The 25,328-nt window shown below is 47.4% G+C and overlaps 1 protein-coding gene across 1 annotated transcript in view; it reads left to right on the top strand.

The window, feature by feature from the left end:
* Positions 1–5,623: 5,623 nt before the first annotated feature.
* The window catches only part of Fas1 (fasciclin 1 Fas1 domain-containing), a 59,734-nt gene continuing 40,029 nt past the window's right edge, over positions 5,624–25,328 (top strand). Inside the window, exon 1 of the mRNA XM_089548750.1 lies at positions 5,624–5,812. Within this exon, the coding sequence (XP_089404876.1) occupies positions 5,705–5,812 (108 nt within the window). The 5' untranslated portion in view covers positions 5,624–5,704. The remainder of the gene's footprint in view (positions 5,813–25,328) is intronic.

Genomic DNA, 25,328 nt, shown 5'->3' with positions numbered 1-25,328 from the left:
TTGACATTGACGATGTAAAAGTTGAAGACGCGCATAACGGACTCCCTGGGTCAGCGGACATCTCAGACACACTTTAAAGTACGTGGCGGTGGTGTTCACCTACAAGAAATTGTGCTTTCGCACAATATTTCGTGCTTAGCAATGCTAAACATCCAACCATTTTTTTTTTCTTCATCTCGCTTCTCCGAGGTGCACGTTGATTTGGCGAAGGATATGTAGCCGACAGCCAGACGATGATGAACGACACATGCAAAAACAGAGTAATTGGTCTTTATATTATATAAACACTTTACAAAAGTACAGGTATGGATACTCACAAAAGTAACAGCAGCTTCGAACTCAGTTCATGAAGTTGAACCCACAACCTCGCATAAGCTGGGGTTATCTATGCGGCTGCTGGTAGCCTTACAGAAAAACTGCATGGGTTCATATGACACGCTCTTACATAACCAGATCCGAATTTCTGGAAGCGGCGGGCGGCGAGGCTGAGAAAGGGAGTAGGCACCGCAGCACGCGCTAGGCTGCGTCTCTGTCCACCCGTCTCCTTGACAGCGCTTGAGCCATCTCGAACGTTACGTTCGCGCGCGTCGTCTCCTCAATGTCGGCGAAAGAGGAGGACCAGGGCCGTGCTTTGAGACGCGCTCGCAGTCACCTTCGAGACGTTTCTTTTCCTCCGGCGTATGCTCCGAGAACGACCGGCGTTATCCATAGCAGCCTTGCATGTAGATTTGCGTGTAGGGCAGGCGTTCGCCACGCATGGCATAACACATGGTTGCTCATCCAGCCGTATTTATAAGGCGGCCTTCCTGCGTGACAGGATCTGGAGGCAGTGGAGAGGGAGCGCAGTTGGTTCGAAATGCGGACACAAAATCGCAGTTGGTTATCTCCAGGAATCAATCAGCCAATGACTTACGGAGACATTCTTTGGAAACGCATTAAACGCTCTAGTAATAACCATGAACTCCGTGTCGACTACAATATTGCCAGAATAGGGTTTCTGCCCTTATATGCTCAACAACAGTTTAAGCGTTCTTCGAGAAGTCCGTAAAAACCATTGCCGCTTATTAATCACCATCGTGGGAGAAAAAAAAAAAAGGATGGTTCATCTGTCATCAAAGCTTTCCCGGACGTTCTGGAAAATACTGCTATCTTCAATCATCCGCTTGCATAAACCTCTGGGAGGAATTTATCCGAAGCGCCCTGTGACATGGAAATCGATAAAAAAGTATCGGCGTTTCTGCCGTTATTCATGACCGGTGTTCTCGCATGGGTTGTTTTCAAATAAAGATATAAGTAACAAATGTACCATATCTCAACAAAACACTCAGGTAAGAGCACTAGCGATTGCATCGCAAGAAACTGTGTAACATTCAATATCGTGATCTGCTAACAAGTGCTGCTCGATAAACTCAGAAACAAAAACAGAATGACCCTGTTTTTATTTAAAAACCTGCCTAAGTCAGCGGCTATAGATTTGTCTATTTTGCTAGAGGCTGTCTATTTTGTAGGCAGGCGTGCTGTCGTCCGAGTCGTTTTCTTCTGAATCTTTGTCATTTTTGCTCAGTCATTATTCGTACGGCGTCTCCCCCTCTTCCCTGCAAGTGGGGAATGGGGGAGGGGAGAGGTGACGGCTGGCAGGTGGCAGCTAGAGAGAGGAAATCCCTCTAAACACAACTTGGCGGGTGCAGGCTTCACACACACGCCGACACCGCCGGACAAACGACATTTTCATGGCCCTCCCGATGCCATCGTATTAAAAAGCATATGTTGAACCGGGATTAAGACTCTACTCATGGTACGGTCAAGCAAGTGATCTTAAGGCATAGATCGGTCTGCTTCTTATGTCGAACTCTTGATGTTGACAAATATTATTACTATAGCAGTAGTTATATAGCAGTTGTATTAAGTGCCCTTCACGGATCCTTTCGGAGTTCGAGGGTTTGGCGGAAAGTAATTATTGGCAAATAATTTGGAGAATGCCACCAAAAGGATTTGTGCTCAGTAAAGCTAATGCCTTTGATCGATTTAATGTACTGTACTAAAAACGCTTTTAATGAAGCAAGAACACAATTACACGGATAGACTCTGCTCATGAAGTTAAAGAAGTTTGGGGCCGAATAGCAGAATGCTCTTAATCGGAAAACAGCCTCAAAACAACCTCAAAGACCTACTCTTATCTATCGGACCTGACCTATCTGTCAGTCAGGGCGTGTTCGGGGCCGGCCAGTATAGAGTGGGGCTTTGAAACTGTCTTCAGATTGAGAGCGTGTTCGACCACTGGTGCGATATTCACGGGAAAACTTTTTTTTCTTTGATACTTTCAACAAAGCAGAATTTACTGCAATTAATAACCTCATGATTCCAGCTTACATGACGCTTTCCAACATACCCAGGATCAGATTGGAGCTATTTCTCCTTAAGCGTCGTCTTATCTCTCTCGCACCGAACGCTGAATAGGCCGAGGCAATTGAGCAATTCCTTGGCTGCCTCGCCCGGACGGGGCGAGCGTCTCTTTGTCCGCCCCCGTGGGCATTGAACTCGTTGAATAGGTAGGGAACGCCAGGCAACCGCAGTCAGTGGACACATTAGGCACAGAGAAGCGCTCACTTCGGCTGCCGCCGACACCCACGGGCAGCAACTGGCCTCCTGAGCTTCTTCTCTCCCGTTGGCTACAAACGTAGATCGAACTGCCCTCACGGGTGCCAAAGATATAAAACCGCTTCTTTTAGGTTGTTGTGGTTGAGAAAGGTGCGTGCCGTCCCAGGTGGAGCCTCTAGTCCGCAGTTTGATATGCAAAGGTGTTGTAAGCGCGGTGCGCGAACTTTCATCTCTTTCACCTGTACATACCCATCATCGTCATCGCTCGCTTGTGTTCTGTGATTGAAGAACTTTTGTTCAAGCCGTGCCTCATGATAGACGGGTGCAAAGCGAGAGGTTGAGGGTATGAAAGGCACTTCCATCCCTAGACGAAGGTCTTTTTTTTTTCAGGATATCCAGCACTCCTGAGTACACAGGTGGGCGATGATGGGTACTAAGATGATGATGGGTACGATGATGATGGGTCTGATGATGGGTGCGTACAGGCGAAAGAGGTGAAAGTTGACGCACCGCGCTCACAGTATATGTTTTACCAGCCACTGCTGGCTAGCAACCGTGGGCCAGCAGTGGCCCATGGTCGGATCATTACACGCATCAGATCATTACACCATCATGCCTGTCGACAACAAAGAAAACGTAAAGATGCTGAGCTTACGTTTCTAGTCGGATGTTCAGGGACATTTCTTGTGGAAGCAAATCGAAAGTTGTAAGGATATGAGCGTATTTCATAATCAAGTAATGCTCGGGTTACGTTAGTCCGATGTTATCTGTGAAATTAAGTAATTTGCTTGCTTTCGCTGCGAGTGAACGAAAGAATGAAAAAAGACTTCAATTTGGCGAAAGATTTCTTTTTTCTGAAGTGAAATCACTCCTATACTTGAGGTGACCCCAGCTACGTATATTGCTACTGTCAATGACTGCCAATAGGATGCCACCTGCATCATCAGTGCTCCTAAGAGCGAAAGAACATCCGCTTGTACTTTCCGTACCGAACCTTTACCAGCCCCGCCGTGGTGGCTCAGTGGTTACGGCGCTCGGCTGCTAACCCGAAAGACACGGGTTCGATCCCGGCCGCGCCGGCTGAATTTCGATGGAGGCGAAATTCTAGAGACCCGTGTACTGTGCGATGTCTGTGCACGTTAAAGAACCCCAGGTGGTCGAAATTTCCGGAGCCCTCCACTACGGCGTCCCCCATAGCCTGAATTGCTTTGGGACGTTAAACCCCAATAAACCAAACCAAACCTTTACCAGTGCTTTTAAGATCGGTCGTGCTGCGCACACATTTAAACTTATTTCGTGGCCGTCACCTCCTTGCGTAAGGTATCAGGACCACTGTCACTACAGTGCTCCATGTCGTAATCATGCATAATGACATTCCTTGCGAGTATGGGAGGTGCCTTAATGAAAGGCTGAGGGAGCACGAAAGAGATGTCAGGAACAAGTCAGGTAGCAAAATGATTGACCATATTCGGAATTGCCGCAACTGCACTCCCGCGCTCGAAAAAACGTCAGTACTGCGTCAGTACTGGGCGTCTCTCATAGCCTTAGTCGCTTTGGGACGTTAAACCACATAAACCAAACCAGTACTGCGCCGGTGCAAGACACAACTTGGAAGAGAGATAATTGAGGCTAATGAGATTAGAAAAATCGGGTAACTCGTGTGTAAGCAATCCTTCAATTTTGCTCGAAAAAAAAAGAAATCAGTTATCTTGCGCAGAATTAGAGCTCTAAGCATGCATTCACTCGTGCGATGATGGGATCTGTGCTGATCTGATAAGTATGTATGCGAAGTCTCTTCTTTCCCTTTTCTTGTTTAATAAGAGCAGCTGCTGTATTTGCGCAAATGTTCCGTCAGTAAACACCTGAGTTGTCAGTAAGCGCTTGTCCTGTGTACCTCGTTTCTTTTGCGCAAAAAAAGAAACCCAGAATTATGTTCCTGATGTGCCCAGAGAGTGTGAGTGATCATGCAGATGCTAAGCAACACATTACAGTGTTGTTCCTATAAAGCAGTCGTAGCAAGGATGACACCTGTCAAGTTGCTTCAAATCAGCTGAAGCATCTACAAAATCAGCTCAGGGCAACGCCCACAGAGCGGGGCACTGCATTTTACCATGGGCGTTTTGATGTCCAACGAGAAAATGAATAACAGCTTCAGGGCTGGTTCCGCTCAATTTAAAATCGCTGCACAATGCTTACGGACTTCTTAAGCCCACTGCAATTGCTCGGCGAAACGCAACGCGAAACCTCTACCTTCTGCAAGTGCGGTGACCTGTAAGGCCACCAGTGATTTTGGGGGAACGGCGCGCGCGCTTTTATCCTTCGTCGCAGCACTTGGCTAATAGGTATTGGTAATCTCCGTGCCCACGTTTCGCACCCATCCTGTGCTCCGCCGCGAAACCTGAAACCGGCCAGCGCTAAAGCCTACCGGCACACCTGGCCACGCACGCAGATCAATTATCGTTCAAAAACTTCGCTCCCGCAACCACTCCAGCTCGCAGATGCGCAGTCGGGCGCAGTCGGCCATGCACCCGCGACTTTCTCTCGCCGGGACACAGCGGGGACCCCTCACCGCGTACCTTTTACACGGCGGGATCGCTTCGGTTCGAAACCTATCACAGTAGCCCGTCAAAGTAGGCGGCTGAGGGGGTGTCCTACACAACCGGTGGGAGTGCGTTATAAGCGGCCAGGTGCTCATACAAGCGAATCCATTATGCATGTGCCCCTGGCTGCTGCTCGAGGGAGAGGAGGAGAGAGTCCGCGCAAAACGGAGTCACTCTGCCGACTCGTCTCGAGTACGCGGTCAGGTTTCCAGTAGCCGGATCCATTGTAGAGCTTTGTTGTCGGCGGGGGACACACTCCGGTGCGCGATGACGGTGCAGCAGCAGCAACAACGGCAGCCGGTGGGCGCCGCCCTGCGCGGTGGTTGGGGGGCGCCCCGCGGCGGCTTTGTTGCGCGCGCGCGGGCAAAACCGGTGCTTGGCGGGGATGACGTCAGCTGGACGCCGCGACCCCCCCTTTCCCGGCAGAGGCAGCGCCGCTCGCGGGGGAACAATGCGCTAGGCGTCGTCTCCGCCGGCGTCGTTCCGCGCTGTGTCCCGCCACGACCATGATGACGCCGATGGCTGTGTGCTCCGCGCTGCTCCTCGCCGTCGCCGCGCTAGGGGCCGCCGAGAACGTGCTGGATGCCATACGCAACGACGGCGAGCTGTCCTCGGTGAGTAGCGCTCGCTCGCGCGGCGGCAGCGCAACCACTTGACGCCATGTTCTCCCGAAGACCCCATGGGCGAGCCGTCATGGCGCCGGTCGATCGAAACCGCCGCAGCGGCCCGCGCGAGAGCGGCCCGCCAGCGCCGCCCATTCCGGTCCCTCGGCGGCCGAAATACGCGCGCTCCGGACAGGCCTGCCGTCGCCCCTTCAAGCGAGCCGTGAATGGGGCGCGCAATTGGACGCACAAAGGGGCCGGAAGAAGCGCTTCGGGTCGACGGCTCCTTGGAGCGGTCCGCGCTGCTCCACGACCGTACGCCGGCACGCGCGAGTCGTCGCGCGGGTCCTCACGGGGCGGGGCCGGCGACCGCTTCCGCGCGCTCCGCCGACTCGCGTTGCCGGTGGCTTCTCGGGAGTCCCGCTGGTCGTGCGGCACGCCAGCTCCTCGGCCCTGCATGTCCGGTGCCCGAGAGCCGCAGTAGGCAAGGAGCACCGAAGGCCCCGTGCGAGAGGTCTCATCGCAGCGGCAAAACCGAGGAGCGCTCGTCGCCGAGTAACAAGACATCCTCCACAGAGGCGGCTACAAGACTACTGCAGGCGCGCCCCATCTATGAGGCCGAAGCGGACGTTCCGCGCGTGCAGCGTCGTCCACGGCATTTGCCACGGGGCGGGGCATGGGAGCCCTTTGGCGGAGAATCATTCCACGCCGGGATAATCCGCAACGGTTGCGGACGCCCGCCACGGCGCTTCCCCGGTAGCGTCGCGGCTACACGAGCGTGACGCACGGCCAAATCTTTCTTTACGCTCAGTCTCCAAGAGAAGCCGCAAGTTGACCGCAGTTCGGTTTGCAACGGATCCGGCGAGAGCTTTCCGCCTTCGGATTGTACAAAGCGTACAGGCTATAAGTGTGCGTGACGAAGCCAACACCCGCGAACGTTGGCGAGCCCTTGAAGGCGTGATTCACCGTGTTTCGGTTTTCCGAGCCGCGTTCGTCGCGGTAAAAAGGGCGGCGCTGCTCACGAGCAAACGACTGCCTCGCGTCGAGAGCTCTCGTTTGTGTACCGGTAGTCGAATTTTTTTTCCTTATTTACAACGCATAAGCAGTCGCCGTTGCATGCAAACAGGTTCTCGTGGAGCGGCACGTGCCTCCATTGACTCTCCTCGTCTGCGGAAGTCCCTCGCCCTCCCCGCAGTTTGACGTACAGCTCGTTTTTTTTACTTGCGCAGGCAAGTCATCAGTCCGCCACGGCGGGACGAGTCGTCACTCGCGCTTACATGCCAACGACACATCAACAGAGTTTGGCCGCTTGTCGCGCGTAGCTTCAATTGAGCAGTCGTGCAGAGGAGAAAATGAGGCGACAAACTAGGCGTTCTGTGAATTTGCAGGCGACGATGAGGGCATCGCACCCGTGTTCACTTGTCGGCGAGACTACACGACCACTTGGCTCTTTGCTACGGATCAGCGTCGAAACGACAGATTTTATAAATGAGAGCACTTATAGAAGGCCTGTTTCTGTAGGTTTTAACGTGATGTGCGCGATTTCGCCGAGCGATTTTCGCTTTTGGTTGTTGGAAGCTCGCGCTTGTTGGCGCCGCGTTTAGCAGTCGGGTGTGGCTGTTGCGAGACCTCTTTCCAAGTTCAACTGGGCGCAAATCGAACACCAACACGGTGACGCAAACGGGATGCCGAGAAGGGCGTTTCGGGAAGGAAATGGTTGGTAACGGCCAGTTTCGTTGACGCATGCAAGTAGTGTTCGTTGCACTTCCTCAGCCAAGAGGAATGGCGTCACTGCGTAGCCTGTATCGACAGAGCTACGCCTTCGTGTGTTCGCAATCGATTTGACCTCTTGGCTTTACATTTATGGAGTGCAGTGGGGCAGTCAGTGCTACTCACAGCGTGAGTGATTTGAAATCATCGATATGGGACGACGTTTAGTTCCATTTCGCCGGACGCACTGGACTGCAGCGCCTTGACGCGAAGGAGGAGCAAGAGGGTTGAGATGGCAGGACAGGATTAGGCTTTCGACGCCCGCTGAACTCTTTAGATATGTTATGACGTGGTGTCCATTACGACACAACATAGCTACTCAAGCACCCCTAATCCTGACTAACGTTCATCGCAAGGCTTCATGGAGTAGCAGTAAAATACTGAAGCCATTCGAGCGTTTTTAGTAGAAATCGTACAACCTTACTTACGATATCTAAAACATAAAAATTCTGGAATCGACGGCATGTTGCAACTCAGGCCATGAGACGTGCATTGCCTTACACTTTTTGCAGTACTTCATTATCGACGTTGCGTCGCATTAGTTTGCACATTTTCTTTTCTGGCTGCTCCTGCGTGATGTCCTTTTGAGCTGTCCAGCTCCTCCTGGTAAATTAAGTGCGACGGGCAACTTCACTTTCAGTCTGCGTCACTCGCTCAACGTTACCTCGTCTTCTTCATCGGTTTTGATTGGTGGAAAGAATAATTGTGTCCTTCCTAAGTACCCCAGCTGGCCGCCGGCGCTCCCTGTTTACTTTTCCAAACGCTCGGGAGGCCACAGGTAATTCGCTTCATTTTCAGATCCTCCTGGTTCCTTCGTGTGTAGCGCAGATTACAGTCTGCTCATTGCGATTCGCCTCGGCGCTGCGTACCTCCGATGCCTCATCTGGGCGCTCGTAATTTCTGTCTCGGAGCATTGTCCGCCAGCGCATTGCAACAGAGTTCGGCGAAGGAATGATCAGCCTTCGTAAGCTTCTTCTCCGGGCCGCGCGCCCAACAGGTAGGCGGCGATTTCGTCGTGACGTAAGCTGTTTGCGCAATCGCCTCCTCCCCCTCATCGCGGCTGCCATTACCTGCAGCCCTGCGGCAGCGACAGGCGTTTTGATCGCGCAGCCGTCCCTCCTTGGCTTGCGACAGAGGGAGCCTAGCCGTCCCTTTGCCGCCACGAGAAACTCCACGATTGCAGTACACGCCAGCTCGGGGCGCGCATTCATACGTCGCGGAAATCGCTTTAAGATTGCTTTCCATCACAGAATTTTCGGAGCTTTGTGCGTAAAGGCCACCTAGAAACACGGGTGTGATATCGCGAACGAAAATATGACCGCGCCAGTGGCCTCGAAACATTTTAGCTTCCTTTTCGTTAAAGAGCTTCTGTGGCTCTTGCTTTGTGTTTAAAACCGCGTGCTCAGTACTGTTCGTAGAGAGAGAAGCCCCTTAATGAAAAATAGGTAATTTAGCTGGCGTTTAAAAATCACTGGCATGCTACTCTGCAAGGGGAAGGGAATTTGGGAGACAAAGACGGAAGGTGAGCAGCGCAGAAAAGGTAAAATAAAAGAAATAAAAAGGGGAGAAGATGAAATGCGGCCATTAAATGCGTATTATGTTGCATCGGCGAGTAATGATGTAACGTATGTGATGAAGTGCATAGTCCGAAAATGTGCTAACAAAGTTCGCTGTGTGAAGAATGAGTGAGAGTAACATGCAAGGTGAAATTAGAGCTTTTCTTGATGTCCAATGTCATTTAGATATGCAAACAAAAAATTCATTGCATATCATTGTTGCCTAAGGCAGGCTAAGGGACCTAACTGTCCGATAGTTTCAGTCCGTTGATAGTGCCCCAACAAAGTTAACAAAGGTCGACGAGCCAAGGTGTGTTCAAACGAAATGAGAACAAATGCTCCGCAGCAGTCACAACACGCTCTGACTTAGGCGTTTTTCGTCGGCCAGTATGCATATAAGAACGTCAATTTTTATCAAAGCTCCAACAATTAAAGACGTAGTTTTATCTTTGTCCTAACACTTGCTGTGTTATTGAGAGGGATCAGGACCAAGTAAACTCTCGGTACGAAGTTCGGCTACAAATGAAGTTCAAGAACTTGCGGGATGTACCGTCTTTGTCAAATTGTAAGCAGGCTGCATGGTTTGCTTCTAGCTTGTATAGTAGAGCCCTTGTTGCTTTCCTAAAGATGAAAAGATGTTGGAAGGTAAGAAGAACCCCAGTCCATACCTTTGACGACCATTTCAGCTTCAGGGAAGCTGTAAGGGCTACACTGTACGAGCTAGAAGCAAACCATGCAGCCTGGTTACTTTTGACAAAGACTGTACATATATCTGATCACAGTTGGTGCCTGCGTCGAAAGAGGACAGAGTCAGCTAAGTAGTTGGGAGGGCTGGCCGCAATTCGACTGTTCTTGCAAAAATCTTATTTTTGATCAGCAGAAGAATGGCTTGCTCTGCCTCTGTCATTTTTTTTTTTTTTTCCGTGTAGCATAAACGTTTTCTCAAGAACGAAAGTCCACAAAGCATGAGTGCCGCGGAAAAGCTGAAGTTTTTTCGCCTCCAAAGTGCGGGACCTGAACTCTGCAAGCGCGGATGTTGAGGTTGCATTGCTCAGTTTGAAGTTACGCGCCTAATTCTCGATAAATTTTGATCTTGGGCGAACGTCTTTAATCAGAAAACTTTCAATCGCGACTCTGCATAGTGCCCGATAACACACCTGATTTGTTTTCCAAGAATGTACATACAGCAACGCGGCGTCAGTCATTCTGCTGCCTTTATAATGTGACGTTTTAATTGCATCAGGAATAGCGCAGCAATGATAAGTATATGCAGCAGCAGATGAACATCGATTATTTACAACATACAGCGTGGTCTTTCATTTTTTTCACACACGTGTTAGTTAATTATTGGCACTAAAGCTATGTTCTCCTCATAATGATTGAAGAAGATTGCATCGCACTAGCCCAGGTCTACTCAGCTTTCCCAGCGGCGCCAGCACGAAAGTGCCGGTCTCAACCTTGAAGCTAATGGCAAGAGAGCTGCAATACAAAAAACAAAAACAAAAAAAAACGGCAGTGCTCATCGCAAACTGAGCAGGGAGGATAAATAAGTATTACTGTCAACACTGTTATGGCTGTAAACCATGGGGATGCAGTGGAATGCGTTACAGATGGCTGGTTCTTTCTATACTCGATACTATAAGGGCTCTCCTCCTTTGTTATAAAATAAAATTTGTTATAAAACAAAATTATAACCATTATGCACATTGCGTTCGTGCCCTAATATTCCATCCAGTAGTGTTCAATTGCGTGCAATGTCTCCGAGTCGGGGCACTTCGGTTCGGTTCGGTTCGCGACTACTCCGAATTTGCGCCTGTCACCAGCGGTTAGGCAGAGCCGCTGGTTGGAGAGCTTCGGAAGCAAAATCTCAGAAATTAGTAAGCGAGAAAGCGGCTCGAAAACCAAAACAATGCTCCGACATTCAGCTGTAACAGCGTACAGGTCGCCAAAAATGTTTTCGGAACACAGAAATGGCGAAAAGGGTGTGCGCCCTGGCAATGAGAGGTGCACTCTGATGGTATACAACATAGGGAGATGGAGACCGCTAAAATTCGTGGCTGCACAATAAGACTGCAATCCAGTAAAGCTTATTCGCGATTTCAGTGTTTCAGTTACTTTTCTTGTCACCTGTACATTCGATTCTACGAGGCGGTGTTCAAGGTGTAGTCTTCAGTACTCAAAGTTAATTATTTGATTTTTATACTGTGAGTAGTGTTCAGGGCCAAGCTAAGAGTGTATAAAGAGCAAGTATACAGGTGGCAGCAGTAATCTTCAGAAAATGTACACACAATTGTACACAAAATGTACAATGATTGCATTAGTGCAATCATGTCCAAAAAAAAACAAAAAAATACAAGGAAAGCAGATATCAAGCTCTGTAACAGAGGGTAGAATTTCTTGCGGATATGTGCATATAAACATGATTGGCTAGCTGATTACAATCTGACGCTGTGTTAACGAGGAAATAATATTTCATGCAGTTTTCAGAAAACTTTCTCTATTCTGTGCTGCGGGTTTCTTACTCTCTTTGCTTATGAAATGAATTAGTTGACGGAAAGAGCTAACCCAGCCCATTACTTTCAGAGCACCTTGAATAAAAATCTATGTTTGTGCACTTTACACATATCAAGATAGCTAGCACTTTGTCACAAATCCAGAAAAAAAAAAACTTTTCCGGTTCTCCCATTTCTATGTCTGTGCACATTACACATATCAAGATAGCTCGCACTTTGTCACAAATTCAGAAAAAAAAAAACCTTCTCCGGTTCTTCCATTAAAAGCGCTATTAAAATCAAGACTTTCTGTTATTGTACTGTACCGAAATTCTCGCAAAACCCGATCTAACCATCTACACAGTCTAAATGTAGATGGTTAGATCTAACCGATCTAACCATCTACATTTAGCGAGCCGTAATTGTGAAAAAAATATCAGACTAAATCTGCCATTTCAATCTGGTACATTGTTTTCAAGCCAAATTCTACAATTTGCGAGTCAATGCGGTCTTTTCTGTTGTAAATACAGACATACATGTGCTGTTACGATCCCCTAGCGAGTGTGTTTTGTGAATATTGCGTGATGAGAGTAAATATAATCGTGTACAGTGTTTATATCAGCTTTCGAAAATCCACAAAAGTTATGTGCGCTCTTACGTACATGGGAGTTTTCATTCAGGGTGAACCTTACTGCAAATTTCAATGTACTTTGGATCTGTCTAATTAAGCAAAAAAAATGTATAGTCGTCCTAAAGGCGACTTTTATGCCTGTGTTTATAATGTAAAGTTGATGGCAGGCGTCACGACTGATTTCCTTCGTTTCAGTCTTATATTGAAGACGCGCTTTGAAATACGTACCGTAATACTTGGCACCCAATCTACATAATTATGCATTCCGGCATGCCTCACGTCCCAGCGTTGGCATACCTTGCCAGCGCTTGATCCGGCGTCTCGAAACTGCGGAGTTGATAGGCGTTTATCTGCTGGTAGGCTGAAATGCAGACAGCAGCGAACACGACCGCTCCACGCATCAGTGATCTTAGGGATGTGCGCTCAGGAGGTCCACGCCCTCTTGTTTACGTAATTAAGTCATGCGGATGTTAATACCTACGCTGTATCTTTTTCGGAAGGAAAACGGCCTGATACGTGCCTTCACCCCGGCTATGTTAATGCACGCTGTTCGGGCCCAAAACGGTCATGAGCGTCACGAGTGCGCTGAATATGAAAACCAATCGTAATATCGGAGATCGCTTTCTTTTTCCGTCGCCATCCTGGGGCTCAGAAATTCAGTGCTGATCAGGGCTGCCAGTGACCGGAGCGCATAATTTACTGCCGTCATAAGTCGCGCTAACTTGCCGCATGTCAGCCGGAATTCGGCGGCCCAGTTATGAGCCTTCATTTCCTTACCGCACTAGTACAGCTGCTACCGCAGAGGCGGTCCGATTTCCTAAGTTCGAAAATGAAAATTAGTTATGAGGAAAGGAAAAGAATATTAACTGTTTCACCCTAGGTGGACCCTGCAACAGCGCCAAGCGGGAAGGAACGTAGGGGAGTGGGAAAGAAGGAAGAAAGAGGCGCCGTAGTTTAGACATTAGGTTCAATTTGGACCACATGAGGTTCTTTAAAGTGCCGTGACATCATCGCACAGCATACGGGCTTCTTTCGCATTACGCATCCATTGAAAAGCAGCCGCTCCAGCCGAGACCCTCTAGCTTGGGCGATTTGTCTAGTCCTCGTCATTGACCTTAAGTGTCGGGAATGCAAAGTCGCTTCACTGACTTCGCCAGCGTTCGTCAAGACACTACCGTTAGCGCTTGTCCGCTTAGTTTGTTGAAGGCCAGTGCAGGATGAGTTGCTGAATGTAAAATGAAAGTCCTCGTCACACTTCATAGGCGTCAGGCAAAAATGTTGCATGGAGGAGTGCAGCATCGATGTGGTGGAAATTGTTTGAAATACCGGTCGTAATGCGCATGACGTTTATTTATACTATATGCAAGTGTGGTCTGTAGTCAGTGAAAATAATCCATTATTATACAGTATTGCGAGTGGACGTGACGAATAACTTGGGCAGGTAAGACATCTTTTTTCCAATGAAACAGACGTCTCGTCCACAACCACTGTCGTGGGTGAGACTGCAGCTGCACGCTTAACTGTTGAGATACTAGATATTAATTGTGGCATGTGCAGCGTGGATCAAAAATCAGCAGGCCATGAGGTCTACTTCTGAGCAGTGAAAGTGGTGGGTCGGGGCGGGGGGGGAAGGGGGGGGGGGAGGTGGGGTAGGGGGTTACGTTGTGATTGAAGCTGCCAAGGCCCTCAGGGAGTGAGGATGGGACTCAATCTCACTCTCCAGAGATTTCGAGCTTGGGATGTTTTGTTTATTCCCCACTAGCTACAAGGCTCAAAAACATATCCTGTGGGCTGGGGACTTTTGGCCTACCCTGTACGGGCCAGCGGTTGGACCGTAAGACAACCGCCGTGAGCAAGCAGCATTCGACAATCGTTTAAACATTGAAATCGGAGTGCGGTTGTCACAGAAATCCTTGCGATCGCAGAATCTATCGGCTTTGATGTGAATGAGAAAAATGCTCCCCGCTCTTGCAAGCGTCTCATTGTACAACTTTAGCGTATGCAAGTCATGATGCACCAGAAAGGGTCGCGTTAAGTCCTCTGCGATGGCCGCTTTGACACGAACCACGAACCCTTGAAGACAACCGACAAATTATATTAGTCCACACACTTACGAAAAAGCGGTGCTGAGCATTAGCGCCAAACAGACTTGGGCACGGCTCGCGGATTAAAAAATACTCAGGGAAAGAAAGCATAAAATGGCACACACCACGCTGTGCTAGTTCCTGCTTTTATTCTGAATTTTCTTTGTACGCAGTTGTATACGCATGAACACAGTTCTGAACAAACCCAGGTCGTACGCACAGCTTTAAAGGCACACACCTAGCAGGCCTCAAGCTTAACGAGGAGCTACAGAACCTCTTAAAGCGCTTTGTGTAATGAAAATTTCTGCAAAATTCGATGCCATTTTGGTTTTATTATCTCGTCTACCTTTTGAGCCAGTATTTTGTGTAGACCTATCTAATGCTTTTTCAGCGTTGCGTGTTTGAGCAGTTGTTTACGAATGACATCTTGCAAGCATTAAGAAGTTTAGTTTGCACTGCTCCGTCTTCAGCATTAACCGGCAGAAGTGTTCGGAGAATCTATTTACTTTATAAACTATATTAGCGTTCGGAAGTCCATCATCAACGTGTTCTGAGCGCTCATGAACGCTTCATCCGCAGCGACCACGCCTTCTAAGTAGCATTGAGTTATGCGTTGTACAAACCTTCCTTCATTATTTCTCAACAGAAAAATCGCAACACTGGACCTCTCCTCAAAGTTACTGTTGAGTCTGTGGTACGGCGCGTTTTAATTACGAATTAGTTACTACTTTATAGTCGGGAAATTCTATGCGTTTTTTTTTTTGCATTTTACAACTGTGCGCCGATTCTGTGTGCATGTTCTTCTATTCTGTTAACCTCGGCCCTGATCTGAGACACGCGAAGTGTAGACGGTGCATTCCGAAGGAAAATATCTCGCTGTAGGTAGCTTCAAGACAGCGACAATGAATGTCTTACTGTGTACCACGAAACCTTGATAGTAGGCTTCTCGTGTGAATCAGTATATATATTTCACTTTTTCTAACATTCCTCTCTTTCACCGCACTTTCATATTTATTTGAGGTAGTTCGTCAGCTTGTTATTTAGTTCGCTGGTTTGTTGTTAATTAAGATCTCAAAAGGGTTCTTAGCGTTACTTTGAGGATCTAATAAATACAGAGCCGGCTATAAATTTAGTGTTTGCTTCATGGCTATATATAGTAAAACCCATTGGATTAGGTGAAGCAGCACTACGGCACGAAGCCAAGAGGAAATGAAGGGATAAACACAGCGCCATTGCGTTGGTTCATTTGATACTATATCTGACCAAGTCGCCCACCAGGTTATGTTGAAAAACCCATTGCGATGAAGGAAACGGTGTAGAAACAAGTAAGATGACCGCTGTTCTGTACGAAAGCTGATGCGTCGGCATCGGGGGTATTAGAAATCTGGAGGCTTAGTAAACTGGCACCAAACTAGGCCACTCACTCAAACGCATTCACATTGGCTGAGTAAGTCTTATTTTAAGTCTTACAAGGTTGAACGTAAGTGAACTTTTACCTGGAACAGTTTTTTTTTTATTTCTATCGGTCTCTTAACGCTAAGCAATATTCCCGTGCCTTTCTAATGGAGGATTCCGGCATTTTCAGTGCGCCCGAATTGTTGGCAGCGCATGTTAATGAGTTGCCGCCGAACAGACCTGACGTCTCTTGGCATCCGTGTTTGGCGCCGTGAGGGGCAATCAGGAAAGCGGAAATGGGCGAAGCAGCAGCCGTCAAGGTTGCTTGAAAGCTGCAATCTGCGGTTACGAAGAACACCCGCACGACTTCGTGGAGCAACAGTAAATGGTGCACGGCTGCGCGCCTAACGGCTGGCAGTCCAGGCTTTGCTAGCGTCTTTGATGCTGCAAAAGAAAGAGGAAAGAGTGATAGCGAGAAACACTCGGCTGAACGTGTTGGCTGGTCACGTCAAGTACTACACCTCGATGTCACTACAATGTGCCCGTCTAATAATGGGAAAAAGATCGCTGGCAGACGTGCAGCATAAAATCAGCATAAAAGGAAATCGACTAAGGGCTAATTTCTTTTTTTTTCGTCTTCAGATTAGATGCGTTGTTTACTCGTCGCCTGTTGTGAACATTTTTTATTATACTTAAAAAGCTAGTTGTGGCTGTTTGCCGTCATATAGCTTGCGGTTTTTCTGAGAAAACTACGCCAGCACCTTTCGCGCTGTAGCCAGATACATGGCACCAAGATCAAAAGGTGGGAGGGTAGGCAGTGCATCTGTCTTCGATCAATAAAAGCGAAGTGTATTTAATAAGAGTGGACTACTTTTGAAGCATTCTAGGGAACTCTACTTCAAGTACTGGAACATATTTCATCACGCTGCCTGCTGCCCGGTGCGTTCTCGCACGCTGTAACACTTAGCAGCTGTTAGGCTATAGGGATGGCTCCTCCATTCTCTTCTTATACTGTCGTTCTTTGTCTGCGACGCAACATAGGTCAGCTGACAGCTTGGGCATTACAGCTTACGCCGCAGCCACGGAATCAACCACGCAGAGTTGGCAGCCATGCTGTTAGGTGGATCGGACAAAGAAGAGTACAACGCGATTGCTGCAAGCGGGCTGGACTAAGCTGTCGACAAAATAGGTCCCTATACATGCCGCCCTTGCAAAACTTTCTTTTGGCAGTCTACAGACTGTCCATAGACTTCTGTCTATAAAGTCTATAGAATTTCTATAGACAAATCCTAGATAATAATCTATAGGCGATACAAATCCTATAGACAGTTTATACACAATCTCTAGATTTATGGCCAGACACTTTTATCAGACTTTTGACTATAGACAGCATATAGACTTTCAATAACCAAAAGGAAATATCTGTAATAAAGCAATATATTATGCAAGAAGTCTATGACTGTGTATAGACTACTTTTATAAGGGCGGAGCGTTCAGACTTGTACGGGCGAACAGTAAGACACGAGCAGCCATGAGAAGAACATCCGCGTCCAACGCCAATAGCATGGCTTGCCAATGGTGGCGCTCAGACAGTAAAGCTACCCGCAAAGCCGTACGCCGGAAAACGGAGGAGGAAAAATAACCGACATGCGGTATTCCCGTCCCGGAAAAAGCCTGCGGAGCTATCCATAGAAACACAAGTTCTCGTTAGGCGACGGGCTGCCTACATGGGAAAATGCGCACGTCTTCTGCTGAGCCGACCTTTTAAATGAAAGCCTGTGCACAACATGCCACTAACCGGTCTTGACAAAGCAGGAAAAAAAATCCGTCATGTGGCACAGAACATTTTGCGAATGCGCCATTGATGTTATGTCGACGCTGATGCCGCCCACCGCATTTAAGGATTTGTTGCAGCCAAAAAGATGAAGCCAACGTAGCCGCCCTTTTATAATCCAAGCTTCTAGAGTCACCGTCTTTGTGACACTGCCCACGAAGACCCTTGGACACCAAGGCATCGCTAGAGTGCATGCTCAAACGGTTCTGGTAATGAAAGCAGTTAGGGCGTTCTCTATTTTTTTATCCAATGAACGCAGTCGAATTCAAATTGCGTTATGATTGTCGTGGTTACAAATTCTTACATGCAGAAGCAACACTGCATGCTGACACATGCTGTAGCGGATGGCTACGAGTAAGTTTTAGCCCCCTGAGGCTTTGCAGTTGTCAGGGGAAAAAATGATTCATGGCACCAGCGAAAACAGCAGGCGCGATCTGTCGGAACTCGAATGGTGCCATTGTCACTAATACCAGCTTCACACAGTGGTCGCAAGGCAGCGCCAAACAGCGGAGCTATCGGCTTCCTCGTGTCTTCAAGCATACTTTTTCCTCTAATGCAGCAGTTGTGGCATATAATGCTAAATAGCTCACATAAGTACAGACAGAACATCAGATAAGCGTGCGCATGAGAACTTCACGACGAGCAGACGTGCTTATACCCACGCACAGCTTGAACGGCCGTGACCACAGATTTATCGTTAGCGGCGAACACCGCTATTGAGTCAGTTGCGCCACAATGGGCGAGAAAATGGCGGTAAGCTCTCTCAGCTCTGATAGTCTCAGAATTCTGAATCTGCTAGTTCACCATACGATTGAAAAAAGTTTGCAGCAGGTAATATGAGCGACCAGGCAGACCAAAAATATTTGCATACTTCTTGTAGTGCCGCTGCGAATTTTCGACAAAAGCAGACCTCCACGCCTTAATCGTCACGTTAACATGGTGATGTCACCCGGAATTTCTAACATTGTTTCAAGAATTTTTTTACGCGGAAAGATCTTCATAGCCCTATACTGCCACCTTATATCAAAGGACACCCCGAACTTAGCACATAATCACCAACACCTATCGCGCAGTTACGTATAACCTTAACAATCAGGACGCTCACTTAACCGTCACACTTAATATTTAGAAACCTGTCTTGAAAAGGGCGTTGTACACTGTACAAAGCAATACGTCAGCAGGTGGCGCTCTTGTACATTTTTTTGCAAAGCTCATTAGTTGTGTCTGCAGGATAGTGATGACTAATGTTACCGCAAATCGGCGAAAGGAGGTCAGGACGCATTTCGAGCGCAGATTACGGTCAGTGGATCAGTAGTCTCGGAAGCCGGTTCGCTGCGTCAACAGGGCGCAATGTCGTAAACAAGGATGCTATAGCACAGCTCAGCAGCTTACAACACACTATCAGCAAGGGCACGGAAGTAGGGCAACACGTCGAAATAGCTCCTTCACTAGGGCTTCCCCTTTCGGTTTTAGTGTCCACACCCAGTCGGATAATACGACAGAGCCGGTCCCAAAATAAATATATTGTCCTGCCGTTATGAGAAATTTCTCTCGAGTATAGCGAAGATGTCTGTTTTCGCGACAGAACTGGCTTTGTCGTAACGACAGGGGACTGCACAATACAACAGAAAAGCCTGTTGTTACAAGAATGTTTTTTGTCAGGTCCCAAAATACTACAGGAAAATCTGTTGTGTTTTTCGATGGGAAATGGGTTTTCCTCCATTGCGCTGCCGTAGCTCTGGTGTCATTCAAGGTTAGTCATCACCTATTTTATCACCTGTTTCAGACCGGCTGTTTTCGCTGAGCGAGACACTTATATTGCGGACAATGAATTCTCCGGCCTGTAGTCTCGATAGACATTGCGATCCCACAGGCAGAGCTTCCTCTGAACATGATTTTAATGTTTCGCTCATTCAGTTTCCTGTTTTCAGGTGCCACTGATGTTTTTGTCGGTGTTTGTTGTGTGTCTATAATTACGCGTCCGCTGAACGAAGGAAGGAACGCGAATACAAGAAGTCGAGAATGCGAGTATAGGAAGTATGACATTCATGGTCGCGTCATTTCATTTCTGCGAATAGAAGATATTTAAGGTGAAGTTATAGAAAAGAAATGGACACGCGTTAATGAATGAATCAATGAATGTTCAGAATAGGCTACAGGCTAAAAGCTAAGAAAAATAGCTTGAGAGTGCATTGGCCTTTAAAAGAACTACATGAAACTAAAAAATAGGACGTTTAAGGCCAGGAACCGACAACCTGTGGTCAAACGAACACCATGATAGGAAAAAAACGTAATCGGGGGTGGCCGAGTGTCAGAAGTAGAGACGATGTTCTAAAATTGACCTGATTAATGTGGCTGGCGAGAAACTGGAATAATCGTACAACGTTGGAAGGGGAATTTCGTCCTTTAGTAGATTTTTCATGGTAGTGGATTTACTCTGTTCTTTATGGTGATGATGACGGGGACGTCTCTACTCAATGACACTCCATAACTTCGTTATCCTCACGTGTTAATATCTTTGTAAATGATGTAGAATAAAACAACGCGTCTCCTGTGATGTGATCGCGGCGCGTTGGTTCGTCTCACGGAGGACCTGTCCCACCGGCACGATGTCTGCTACACTGCGCTCAAAAATAACATTTAAGAGAAATACTGTGGTGGCCCTAACAATAAAGAAAGAAAGAGATTTTAACTATACAATTTCCTTATTTTAACTAAGCATGCCTTGTAGTATCTCAAGTTTTGCTCCACCGGTTGCAGTCATGACAAGCGATGCTTTTGTTTGCAATGATGTCGGTATGCAACAGCAGCGCTTCCTTCACGAATTTAATTAGAGATAATATGGACGATTTGCTACGCAAGAAGCATGGTGAAACTCTTGCGTTTGGAAGGCCTCATTGTTACGTTAGCTCAGTGCGGTTCCACTAAGACGATCGAGATCATTTTGACCGGAACAGCGCGCACTAAGACACGGACAGAAGGGAGACACGACACACACGAGCGCTGACTTTCAACTGGTGTTTATTGTTTGGAACGAGGCATATATACACAGTTCCAACAACACAAGGAAAACAACCATCCATGCATAGATTCATAGTCAATTCATGCATGTCACACTGAACAAGGACGATAACAACATTATCATTTTCCCTTCACTAAAAATGCCAATTCTCAATATGCCTCTCGAGATCAATATGCCGAACGTGAAAACGGGAACTGCAGCATATTTTTTTTTCCTATTTTAACGTCCTTATATGTTTTCACGGAGCCTCTCAAAGAAGCACAGCAGCCAGCTGCGCACAAGTCATAAAATCTGATGATGAAAAAAAAAACTAGGCTGTGGTAGAATACTTTTGCAAGATCGTTGCAAGTGAAGGCTTCTTGGCGACTTAGGGATCATAAAAGCCCTCTGTGTGGATGTGCAAAACTTCCCAGACACTTCGGTTTTAGCATTAATGCTTAAAACTAAGGATCACAACGGCTTTGTTTTCGAGACCTAATGCTGTTCGGGAAGTCCTTTGAGTGCGGCGTTGTGGAATGCGGGCCCTGGAAATACCATTCTTTGAAAGTTCGGATCAGTCTTTGAAATATTTACTGGAACCTCGCAGGTCCTCGAGAGGTTTTTTTGTTCAGGCAGAGCAGCCACCGAAACCTTGACGAAAAAGACGGTGATGATCTCATGGTTTCATCGGCAGCTTTCTTCAAAGAATGGCAGCGATTTGATACATCATAAGAAGCATGCTGTTCTTTTCCAAGCGTTAGCGCGCTAGGTTTGGTTAAGGTATAAGAAAAGTAAAGACGCGGTGTCTCGTCCGAAACGTGAGAAAAAAAACTGAAAACTTGCTTTGAGGAAAGTAGTAAGTGTCTCACTTCTCGATGGACACTTCAACCATGCCATGAGACGATGAGAGAAGGGATGAAAGAAGGAGCGGTTCGATGCAGCAGCAAACGGTGTTCAACTTTCATACGCACCGTTTCTACAGGTTGTGATCGTCCTGCGCGATTTTTTAATTTCTTTCTTAATTAATCGTTGAACAATGCATGCTAGAGGTGCAACGCGAGTAAAGATCTGTTTTAAGCAGGTTTACGCAGCTCACATTGCCAGTGTTCACACCTCAGGCTGGTTCAGGTATTGCTACAAAAATAATAAACTTTATGTACATGATTCATTCATTCATCCGGTTGATTCAAATATCGCAACAAAAATAACAAAATAAACTTTATGTATACAGTTTACAAACCAGGACAATATAAATCAGAATTACTATGATCTCCGGAAGGAAGTTGATGGGATTAAGGTCATTTCATATAAAGAAACAAGCAGAAAACACAGCGGGCACCTTGCAACGATACCACAGAAAACAGTACGTATATCAACACACTCTCTCAAGGGAACCTAGAAAACATACGCATTTAAAGAAGACATAGCACCGGAAGTAGATCAGACAAACAAACGTGGTATATGTCAAACTTCAACAAAACTTCTTTTTGGGCTAGTTGGTGCATTTTGAACCAAAGAAAAGGAGCAGTGCTAAAGCATGCAACCACAGACGAAGAAGGGAGAAGACACAAGCGCTTGTGTCTTCTTTCTTCGTCTGTGGTTGCATGCTTTGGCGCTGCTCCTTTTCTTTGGTTCATATGTCTAAACGTAGACGAAGCAATCAATTCGCTCTTGAATGCAGACCTATTTCGTGGTCATCCGTGGCAGCTCGGCTGATCGATTCGGCTGCAAGCATTCTAGGCGCATTAACAGTGCCTGTGCTACGGGACGCAGCAGTGGGTTGCGTTTCGCCGGTCGCGCGCCCGCGAGGTGCAGCGGCCGGGGAGATGCCGGCGCGCTGTCCGCGAGCGCCGGCATGCAGCCGGTGTGCCGGATTGCCTCAACTGGCGCGACCTCGCCGGAACGAAGCGGACGCGCTCGTGGGCCAAGGACGCCCCATCGACCCGAGCTCCTGCTCTCCTCCTCCGGCCCCTATCGGAGGTGGCGGCTCCCGTCTTGGACCGGAGCAAGACACACGTGCAGAGGGGGCACTGTAGCATAACGTGGATGCGCCGCTCTGGGCCACCGGGCCAGGGTTGAAGGGGCGCTGCGCACGAGCGTGATGGGACAATGGGAGCTTACTTTGGGCTTCCTGGATTCGGACGCTACGCACGCCACTGGCATGGGGTCGAAATCTGAAGGCGCACGCACTGTGGTTTCGGAGTAGGCTGCCGGCGTAGGTTTGTGTTGCATAAGCATGGCCGTAGTTCGTCATATGGCAAAATATTAAACGGTCTTGGGTTCTCCCTACATACTGCAATTAAGAAAACACATTCACTATTGTTATTAGATGTCATACAAAAACATGAAACAGAATTCAACGACATCTATACCATTCCGGTAAACGCTAACAAAAAGCTAAGCATACCATGGGATGCTCCAAAGTATCTGCTGAAGAGGATTTATCTCGCAAACAGCTCTTTACAGCGCTACCAGGCCCCACGACAAATGATTTTATTTATCTATTTCGCAGAACATATCAGGCTTCTGGCATGTGTTCGATCCTAGGAAGAGAGGAACATAATTTGTCCGAAGTATTAAAGTGCTTCATGTAGAGCAATCGAAGTCTTCGCGAAGTCTGAACAGCAGAAACATGAGCTTAAGATGCGGATCGCCTGTTTTACTCGTGCCTTCAAAGGTTCGTACAAGTCGTTCACATGAATGACAGCGCAGTCCAGCCTGCGAAAATGCCAGGAATAAGCAAAACGTTATTCGTGCGAGGTTGAACCTGGGTTTATCTTTCACTGGCCGTTTCCATTGTAATGGCCGTGGCCGTGGTCATTGTACTCAATTCATAGTAAACAGAGCAAAGGCATAAGTCCAAAGATAGGAAGGGAGAACTACCAACTAGTCCAGCAACTAACTCTACCAAATGTAAGCTCAGACTTGCGGTGTTCAGGCTACACTTGTACGGCTCTCTGTGGAAAACTTTCGCCGTGTGCGCCACTCACTTGTTGCCGCGCAGACACTTTGGGAGCGTATACCGAACACTTGAAACTTCTGGTTAAACCTTGGCTAGTTAGTCTTCTCGCATATAAACATTCGTAGTTTCGTTGTCTCCTAAAGAGCTCAAAAGGAAAAGCGTGAAAGATGAGACGTTTAGCAGTTTTGCAGTCTGAATAATAACCGGTGAAATTCTCATCTATTGTTTCTTCAACGTTTCTTTTAAACCACATTGAGCAAACTGCAATGGAAACGCTGCTCGTCAGTGAGCTTGTGGGCTAGTGGGCTGGTTTGTTTTACCTGCAACGTAAGCTAAAAGACGCGAAAAATTCTCAGACATGTCCGACAGTACAGTGCACAGCATTTACTCTGGTGGTGCTGTTTGTTGGTATGATCATGGCTAGCAGCGCTGCTGTGACTGCAGTTTTAGAGCTCGTTTGTGTCAATCAGGGTTAGCCCTCTGACATCTATTCTGCTGTCATGTACTTCTTCATTCAAGAAAGCATATTGAGACAATCGGAAAACGAACTCACTTGAACGACAATATATGGGTTATCTCCTAAAGTCAATATGGATAGCTGTTCATATCCCAGGATATATTTATCTCTAAAGCTCCCAAATGAACATGGAGGCACGTCGCCTTTGAAAGGACCGCTCTTCATTTGATGAGCATTCTAAGCCTCTGTGTGTACCACGTGCATGCACTGCAGAAAAAAAAATAATTCGTTTTTGTGCTCATCTTTTTCAGCGTGACATCTTAAAGCGTCATTGCCAAAAGTAACTAGGGAAGGTGGTTTGCTCCGTGCAGTGGAGCACTTACGCTATCCTTTAAACTCATAATCTGTTAAGATAAGAGCCCGTGTCGTCATCTTTCGAGAGCTTTTGGTCTTTAGAGGTGCCGTAAAGGCTACACTATATGGTTAAAATGCAAACCCTATGGCCTTGTTACTTTTGGTGAAAACGGTACTCGGACGATGCGATCTTGAGTACTACTTTTCATACTCGGCCGCTCTTTACGGCTCAAAATACGTTAAATATCTTTTATCTTAGCTGTAATTATGCGCTCGTGTAGGTTTGCTAGGACATCTTGAGACACAGAGAGAACGCGCTGATAAAGAAGGCAGAAGGGTTAACTGTGCTCAAATTCGGTCTTATACCCGAGAGAACGAGAAGGGGGAAGGAGGTAAAGGAAGGAAACGTCAGAGGCAAGAAAGAACGGGGAGGGGACCTAGGGTGCAGGCAAAAAGGGGAGCGCCAAGGACGCTGCCTATACGCTGTCTCTTGGGCCTGTAGGCCTCCAAAGAGTGCAGCAGAAGTCTCGCAGATTTATGTGTCATTGATCGATGAGGCCAAGGTCCCGGAATCGTTGCCGCCCCGGACAGTCGAGTGTCATTCTGACTTAAAACACTTTGTCACGGCACGTTCAGCGCCTGACTTGCCGTGAAAAAGTGATCTAGAGAGCCGAATGGCAGAAAAAATTGAAGGAAGGTGAACGAGGAAACGCTAGCGCGAGTAGCAATCATTCCTTTTTTTTTTTGTAATACATGTACTGTTGGGTGGAGCCCCTCCAGAGCAGTGCCAGTTTGTCAATTTGATTAAAGAAATGGCGCTCTCCTTCTCACTGTGGCTCGCATGCAAAAACAGAAGGCTTAAAATGAAATTATAACTTCTCCTCTTGAACACAGTTATTTTGTGTGTGCATGAAATGCAGACGACGGCGTGAAAAGATCGCGATTCCTTAAAACAAATCAGAAGTGGTCAGCAAGAGCCAGCGCACAGAAAG

Source organism: Amblyomma mixtum, chromosome 6, assembly GCF_055824585.1.
Source record: "Amblyomma mixtum isolate Tamu chromosome 6, ASM5582458v1, whole genome shotgun sequence".
Classification (NCBI taxonomy): Eukaryota; Metazoa; Arthropoda; class Arachnida; order Ixodida; family Ixodidae; genus Amblyomma; species Amblyomma mixtum.
This window is presented reverse-complemented; position numbering and strand designations above follow the sequence as displayed.